This window comes from Nannospalax galili, unplaced genomic scaffold, assembly GCF_000622305.1.
Source record: "Nannospalax galili isolate Female #2095 unplaced genomic scaffold, S.galili_v1.0 scaffold185, whole genome shotgun sequence".
Lineage (NCBI taxonomy): Eukaryota > Metazoa > Chordata > Mammalia > Rodentia > Spalacidae > Nannospalax > Nannospalax galili.
Window position 1 is genome coordinate 2,025,759 of NW_008355474.1, and position 8,583 is coordinate 2,034,341.

The 8,583-nt window shown below is 43.4% G+C and overlaps 2 protein-coding genes across 5 annotated transcripts in view; one reads left to right on the forward strand and one right to left on the reverse strand.

Annotated features, from left to right (window-relative positions):
- The window catches only part of Fanci (FA complementation group I), a 101,933-nt gene extending 95,403 nt beyond the window's left edge, over positions 1–6,530 (reverse strand). For all 3 annotated transcript variants that reach the window (XM_008852825.2, XM_029555966.1, XM_029555965.1), the window contains exons 1-2: positions 6,452–6,530; positions 2,779–2,866 (exon numbers count right to left, since the gene is read on the reverse strand). In XM_008852825.2, coding sequence (XP_008851047.1) covers positions 2,779–2,850 — 72 coding nt within the window. In that variant the 5' untranslated portion in view covers positions 2,851–2,866; positions 6,452–6,530. The remainder of the gene's footprint in view (positions 1–2,778; positions 2,867–6,451) is intronic.
- Positions 6,531–6,776: 246 nt separating this feature from the next.
- The window catches only part of Rlbp1 (retinaldehyde binding protein 1), a 23,363-nt gene continuing 21,556 nt past the window's right edge, over positions 6,777–8,583 (forward strand). Inside the window, exon 1 of one of the 2 annotated variants that reach the window (XM_029555949.1) lies at positions 6,777–7,035. In XM_029555949.1, the coding sequence (XP_029411809.1) occupies positions 6,998–7,035 (38 nt within the window). In that variant the 5' untranslated portion in view covers positions 6,777–6,997. The remainder of the gene's footprint in view (positions 7,036–8,583) is intronic. The other variant, XM_008852832.2, reaches the window with a different exon arrangement.

Sequence of the window (8,583 nt, forward strand, 5' to 3'; positions counted from 1 at the left end):
AACTGAGAATGCTCATTTACCTGGGATTAAACCCACTCAGACACTGAACTCATATCCTTATTTAAGGCATGTGATTTAGCAGAAAGCAAAAAAAGCTAACATCTATACAGACAGTTACTACATATTTTGAAAAAAAATTAAAAATTATAAAAGTCAGGAGCCATGAAGTCTCTCAGGCAGGTCGCGTACCGGTCAGGAATTCCAACTCCCTGATAAGTAAGTTTTATGGCTGAGACATCTGGCCTCCTGATAAGTAAGTTTTATGGTGGGAACATCTCCACCTCACTGATAAGTGAGGTTTTATGGTGGAAACATCTGGCTTAGTGATGTCAGCTTCCCGCTCTCCCTGTAGCATTTTGTAATAGTTTAAATGAACCAATAACCGCGTTTCTGCTTCTGTATCCCGCTTCTGCTCTATAAAAGTTCCACAAACCCGACCTGAGGCGCGCAAGTCCCCCGAGGAGACTTTGTGCCCACAGGTACCTGTGTACTAAATAAACCTCTTGCTGTTGCAACCCGAAGACTGACTTGTCCTCTGTGGTTTCACTCTTACACCAACACCCTCTTCTGACCTCTGCAGGTATTGCACAACATGGGTACATTTCCATACATGCAAGGAATACACACATACACATAAAAATAATAAATATTTTAAAAACAAACAAAAAACAAATGGACTTAATGGACATCTACAGAAGACTCCATCCAAACACCAAAGAATACAATTTCTTCTCAGCAGTCCAGGGAATTTACTCCAAAGTTGATCACATATTAGGACACAAAGCAAGTCTCCATAAATTTAGGAAAATTGAAATATCAATCTGTATTCTACTTGACCACAAAGGAATAAAGCTGGGCCTCAACAATAAAAATGAGAAAAGCTGAGCCAGGTGTTGTGGTGCACACCCTTAATCCCAGCACTCAGGAGGCAGAGGCAGGCAGATTTCTTTGAGTTCAAGGCCAGTCTGGTCTACAGGCTAGAGACCTTGTCTCAAAAAGACCAAAAAAAAAAAAAAAATCTCCCAACTAAAAAGAGTCCAGGCCAAGATGGATACAGCACAGAATTCTACCAAACCTTTAAAGAAGAACTAATACCAATACTCCTCAGATTACTCCATAAAATAGAAAAAGAAGAAACATCCCAAATTCTTTCTATGAAGCCAGTATTACTCTGATACCAAACCAAAGACTCAGCAAAAGGAAGGGAGGGAGGGAGGGAGAAGGAAGGAAGGAAGGAAAGGAAGGAAAAGAAGAAAGAAAGAAAAAGAAAAGAAAATTATAGGCCAATCTTTCTGATGAACATAAGATGCAAAAATTCTCAATAAAATACAAACCAAATGCAAGAACACATCAAAAAGATTATCCACCATGATCAAGTTGGCTTCATCCCAACAATGCAGTAATGATTCAACATAAGTAAATCAATAAATGTAATCCAATCTATGATGGTTTGAATGAAAATGTCCCCCATAGGTTCCAAGTATCTGAACATTTTGTCTCCAGTTGGTGGTGCTGTTTTGGGAGGTCTTAGATGTGGCCAGGCTAGAGGAAGCATGTTTCTGGAGAAGTGGGGGAGGGGAGCTTACAGAGTTCTTAAGCCTTGCCAGATCTCCAGTCATGTTCTGCTTTTGTAACTGTTTGAAGATGTGAGTGCATAGCTTCTGTTCCTTTTCTAGCCACCTCTGCCACCATGCCTCCCTGCCATGATGGACTCTTCCCCCTTTGGAACCTAAGCTAAATAAATTCTTCCTTTTATAATTTCCCTTGGTCATGGTGTTTTTATCAAAGCAACAGAAAAATGACTAATACACAATCCAAAACATAAACAGACTCAAGAACAGAAACCACATGACCATCTCAGTAGAAGCAGAAAAGGCCTTTCACAAAATCCTACAGAGGACATATCTCATAATACAGGCTGATTAACAGAGACACACAACTGGCCAATGTGCAGAGAATAAGAGGCTGCAGAGTGCTTATCCCTGAATAGGACACCTATTTCAAACTTCTGCCTCCCGAGTCTCAGGGATCATTGCAGAAGAGGGAGGGAGGGGTTTGGAAAGACTCTAAGAGCCAGAGGATAGGTGACCACAGACAAAGTTTTACAGACAGCAGGGCAGTTACTCGAATGAACTCACAGCAATGGTGACAGCATGAACAAGTCCCATGTAAGCTCAAGCCAGACAAAATTCCAGCATAAACCTGGGGAGGTAGGTAAGAAACCCCAACCCTACCTGAGGAACTATTGGCCACTAGGATAGGGAGAATCAGTTTCATTTAAGGGTGAGACTCTTGGTATGTTGACCAGGCTCTAGTGGATGCACACACAGCTTTCAGTTGTACTTTTTATTCTCTGTATCAATAACCCTCCCCATTCCCCTCCCCTTCCTCCTCCATTTTGTTTTTTGCTTGTCTTTGTTTTTTTGTATTGCTGGGTATTGACTACAGAGCCTTATATATGCTAGAAAAGTCATAACTACATCTCCAGTTTCCTTTTTTTCTCAAGACAAAAATCAAAGTTGTCCAGGCTGACCTTAAATGTGCTCTATAGCCCAGATGGTACATAAACTTACAACACTTCTGCCGGTTTCCCCAATAGCTGGGATTATAGATTACAGCTCAATTTATATCTATAAACTTATCAAGTAAGTCCTCATCTAAGGAAACTAGTGAGGAAATAGAGCAGCAGAGTGGTAGTGCAGCATTAGCACCCTTTCTCATATACCCTTTGTCATCATGCTTGACATATGGTTTTAGCACATGATTCCAAATACTCACATCATCATCCTTCAGGGTTTGAAGAAATTCCTGCAATTTATCTGTTGCTAGAGATAAAATTTTCTGGTCCATTGTTCATATCAGGGAACTACAAAGAAAAAAAATGTCACCAAAGTAAACAAGTTTTTTTATTTTTTTCCCCTAACTAAATATTTTATACCCATTACAGACAATGCACAGTGAGTGGTCAACAGATTGCAAGCTAGTACAAGAACATTCTTACCCTAATCAAAATCATCTTAAGAATGCCCTAATAAGAATGCCCTAAAATTCTGTGAGTGGTTTCATAGTTTTGCCCACATTTTTGTCATCTATTCAGCACATTATTTAAAACCAAACTGGCACTTAGCTATATATAAAAGCATGGCTGGGCATGGTGGCACACGCCTGTAGTCCCAGCACTTGGGAGGCAGAGGCAGGAGGATCTCTGTGAGTTCAAGGCCAGCCTGGTATACATAGTGAGTTCCAGGACAGCTAGGGCTACAGGGAGACCCTGCTTCAGAAAGACCAAAAAAAAAAAAAAAAAAGTATACATAAGCATGTAATAAAATACTCTCCAACAAATGAATAAGCCAACAGCATTGTAAATGCTAAGTGCCAACTAGGTGGTATTTTAAAAAAAAGTGAGGCTGGGGATATAGCTCAGTGATACAGTGCTTGCCTAGCATGCATAAGGCCCAGGGTTCAATTCCCACACCATAAAGAAAAAGAAAGAGAAAAGAAAGAACTAGAGCATGAGCAAGAGGGGTAGAGAGGGTGAGAGAGCATTGGCCCACTCCAGGTGTGGTGATGCAGGCATGTAATCCCAAGAGGTGGAAGTAGGATTAAGAATTCAAGGCCAGCCCTCACCTACACAGCTGGATTTGAGGCCAGCCTAAGCTACGTGAAACCCAGTCTCAATAAAACAAAGAAAAAAAAACACACACACAAAACAACTGAGAAGCTGGTAAGACTAAAAATGTTTCCAGTAGAAGAAAGCTTGGAATAGAAGTTAAAAGATTAAATTTAGGTAGTCAAGACAACCAGATGGTACACAACACTGGGAAGGGGGGTATCATAAACAGAAGCAGTCATATCAGAACTGAAAAACTTATTTGGGAACATGAATAAATTGACAAAGATAGAGTATAAGTAGAGAAACAGTAAGAAGGCCAGATAGGTAGTTTGAAAATAAACAAGATCTTAATCGTCAGTTAAGGAACTTGGATTCTACCCTGTAAATAAGTGAGAACTATCAAAAGTTTCTGAGCAAGAGAGTATGACAAGATTGAAACTCTTGGAAGCAGCTGAACATCAAATTATTATGCAGATAAAAGTAGGATGAGAATAAAGAGAAAGAACAGAAATTTGAGGGCAACTTGGAGGCTGCTTAGAGATAAGGCCTGTAGAGAGTGGTGAATCTGTGGAATGGAAAGGAAGGGGTGAAATAAAGGAACACTGAACACATAAATACTGAATAAATGTGGAAGTGAAGGGGAAAAACAAACATGAAAATGACTTTCTCCACTTCCTCCTGTTTCCCATCTCCATATATGGTAGCTTTATCCACTCAGGTGCTCAAACTAGAAACCCAGGCAAATTCTTAAGAACTCTGCCTTCACCCCCCGTATCTACTATTAAGTTCTGTCAATGTTACCTCTGAACATCTCTCAAATCTGTCAACATCTCTCCATCTCTCCTACTCTGTTACTCAAAACCACCATCATCTCTCACTGTCCCCCAACAAGTTTCCAAACTTGGGGCTGGAGAGATGGCTCAGCTTTTAAGAACACTTACTGTTCTTGCAGAAAACCTGGGTTCAAGTCCAACCATCCACATGCAGCTAACAACTGTCATAACTCCAGTTCCAGGGGATCTGAAAGTATCTTCTGGATCCCACGAACATACAATAAAGGTGTACTTACAACATGCAGATAAAACCCTCACATACCTAAAACTGAAATAAATTTTAAAGTTTCCTAACTTGTCTCCCTCTACATAGCAGCTAAAGTTATGTTTTCAAAAACAAAAACCAGATTATATAAATTGTTTTCTTTCCAACTTAGCCTCATCTTAAAATTCTGGTGTCCTTCCATTGCTTTCATATTAGACCAAAATCCTGGTCAGGATTTTAAAAAAAATTTAAATCTGGGGTCTAATCCCATGCCTAACTCCCCTTTTTTATATTTTATTATTACTTTATGTGTATGAGTATATTGCCTGCATTTCTCTAAGTACACTATGTCATGCAACACCTGCAGAGGTAAGAGGGCATCGGATCCCTGGAACTAGAGTTACAGATGGTTGTTAGCTGCCATATAGGTGCTGGGATCCAAATGCAGGCCCTGTGGAAAGGCAGCCAGTGCTCTTAACCACCGAGTCATCTCTCCAGCCCCCTAACTTCCCTTTGTCACTCTGTTGTAAGCACAGCGAATTGGGTCCTCTCCTGTCACCAGCCTTCATAAATGATTTCCCATCTGAAACTTAAAATAGCCCTCTTCCATTCTTGCCCTCTAATCATTTAATTTCTACAAAACTTTCAGATCTTAGCTCAACCCACCCTGTGTTAGAAACTTTGTCTAGGCTAAATGCTCCCCATTACATCCTCTTGAAGCACCAGTAAAATCTCTTACACAATATCATCAACTTTTAACACTACATTTTATATTAATGACTTTATCTCCCACTAGTCTATAAATTCCACGACTGCAGGGACTCTATCTGGTTTTGTTCATCTTCAGTACTCAGCACAGTAACAAGCTTTTATTAAGCACCTAACAAATGTCAAATGTGGATGACATATAACTCAGTTGGTAGAGTGCTTGCTTAGCATGCATGAAATTCTGAGTTATAGACCCCTCAAGTCTATATATAAGCCTGGTGTGGTGGTGTACATCTGTCATCACAGCACTCAGAAGGTGCACCTCCTAAACAGCTTGCTTGTGCCTACACAATGGCACTGCCCTATGTCCACCCAGTCACTGGCCTGTGTCCAACCAATGGCTCTGCCCTATGTCCACCCTGGCCTGTGTCCACTCACGGTTACTGGTCTGTGTCTACCCAATGGCACTATCCTATGTCCACCCAATGGCACTGCCCTATGTCCACCCAAGGCCATTGGCCTCTGTCTACCCAATGGCACTACCTGTGTCCACCCACAGTCACTGGCTTGTGTCTACCCAATGGCACTGCCCTGTTGTCCACCCAATGGCACTGCCCTACGTCCACCCTGGCCTGTGTCCACTCACGGTTACTGGTCTGTGTCTATCCAATCGCACTGCCCTATGGCCACCCAATGGTACTGCCCTGTGTCCACCCATGGTCACTGGTCTGTGTCCACCCAATGGCACTGCCCTGTATCCACCCACAGTCACTAGCCTGAGTCCACCCACGGCCACTGGCCTCTGTCTACCCAATGGCACTGTCCTGTGTCCACTGGCACTGGGCTACACACGCAAACGGAGTTTGGCGATGTCCCGGAAGCAGGCGCTGAACCTCTGCAGAGGGCAGGGCCCACAGGAGCGGCCGAGAGTGGCGCGTCCCGGAGAAACCCGCCAAAGTTGAGGCACCCAGCGACCTTCAGAGCCGGAGACCACGCGGGAACAACACGTCCCAAGGGGAGCCGTCTAGTCCTTACCCGCCCACTCCCACCCCCGCCCCCGGCCCTGTCAGCGTAGCCCCTGGACACAGTCACCTCAGCCTCGCAGTCGCCACCTCCGTCCAAAAAGCCCGCTCAACTTAACGCAGCCGCACTTCCGTCGTCCAGAGCAACAGGTCCTGCCCCCCCCCACACTCACTTCCGCCTTCCTCGCGCAGTGGAGCGAACCATTCTCTCTGAAGGGGTGGGGGCTTTGCAGAGCTTACACAGCCTGTCTTTGCATTGGAAACACCTGGAAGGCAGAGGGAGCTCTCAGAGCCCACCTTGTACCCCGGCGCGGGTTGGGAGCGGGGTTAGCAACCTCTCTCGGGGAATAATCTCCTCTTTTAGCCGATCGTTTCGCAGAAGCAGTCAATGTTCGGTGCATACTTGTTCCTTGAACACCTGACTGTAGAGTCACTAGCAATGGAGCGGTGGACTGAGATCCTAGTCTACATTGAGGGTGCAGCTGTACAAAAAGCCTGGGGTCAACCAGGCAGTTAACAAGCTAGGGTCAGCACGTGAAGGTGTTCAGGGTGGTAGAGGGGAAGCAGAGGCCTGTAAGTTTCATGTTGGGCGAGGTGGGGAGTAGCTGAAGAAGGCATGGCTGTGTTGGAGTTGTGTAACTGTATCGCTGGCAGGTGAGTGGTGCAGAAATTGTTCAAAAAAGATGATGAGCCGAATGGCGAGGCCTAAGGTAGGACCCCTTGGGAGACTGTAAGCTGTCTGTGATAGTGGTCTAGACAGTGACTGTGGGCACAGAAAGAAATGGCCCTTATGTTACAGATTTAGGAATAAATTGAGCTGGCCTGGGGAAGTGTGGGAGTTGAGGAATATTCTGACCTGGTAGGGAGCCGATTCTGCCATTGACTATCAGGAGCTGCAGGGAAAACAGCAGACCTTAGGGTGATGGCAACGCCTTCAACTTTGAACTTGGGGTGGCAAACAAAGGCATGTTTACCATTGGGGTATTCAGTCTGGAGCCAAACTCCCAGCCCTCAGGGAGATCTGGAAGGAAGGGCTCCTGGAGGAAAGTGATGCCTCTCAGCTGCCTTCAAATGCCCTTACCTGTCCGAGCATTGACCTGTGAGATGTAACTAAAACCCAGCAGCTGAGGAGGTTGAGGACAGGTCCTGAGAGGAATGTTTTTTTAATCTCCCTAGGGAAATAATGACTTCATCTTGTCTTCCCACAAAACTTCCTGTCCAAACTGCTTCTAGGGTTGAACCATTCAGTCATAAATCTGTGAGCAGTATGTGTAAATCAAATAAACTCAGTCTTTGAGCCTCCATTTGTGCATCCCAAGGGCATTACTGAATTTTCTATATTAATATCTACCCAATTTCACTAGTATATCAGCCATGTTTTCCATGAGCATTATTTTGTTTCTTTTTTCTAATATATTATTTTTATTTTATTTTATGTATATGAGTGTATTGCCTGCATGTTTAAGTGCATCCGTGTTGCGCAGCGTCCTTAGAGGTCAGAAGAGGGCATTGGAGTCCCCTGGAACTGGAGTTACAGGTGGTTATGAGCTGCCATGTGGGTGCTGGGAATTAAACCCAGGTCCTCTACAAGAACAGTGTTCTTAACCTCTGAGCCATCTCTCCACCTCTCCAGTCCAAATAAATAAATCTTCCAAAACAAAACAGGGTCACAGCATGGGAATTACTTTTCTTATCTTAAGCTTGCTTATAATGTAAACAAACTCACTGAGCCTGGTGCTCCTCTTGTGCCCTGGTCATATGACCTTAATCCCTCAGGACCATACCTTGCCTTCTACCTAAGATAGCATATGAATGTCTGTTTGCATGTTTTACATATTGAAGCATCAAAGCATAGCAAACAGCACTTTTCTCATTTCAAACAGTGAGAGAAATTGTCTGTCGTGTGTTGTATTGTAGTTCTATGAATAAAAGGGTAAAATTCTCTGATAAGAGTAGGTCTGACTTTTACTTCCCTATTTCATGCTGTAGATACAATTTCAATAAAAGAATGAGCAAACCCCTTGCTCAGGAGTACAGTTCCAAGAGAAATCTGAAGGAACAGGTTCTCAGTAGGTCAGTCTCTCTTGGCCTTAAAATGAATACTGAGTCAGGTTCTTTCTTTCTTTCTTTCTTTCTTTCTTTCTTTCTTTCTTTCTTTCTTTCTTGCTTTCCTTCTTTCTTTCTTTCTTTCTTTCGACAGCT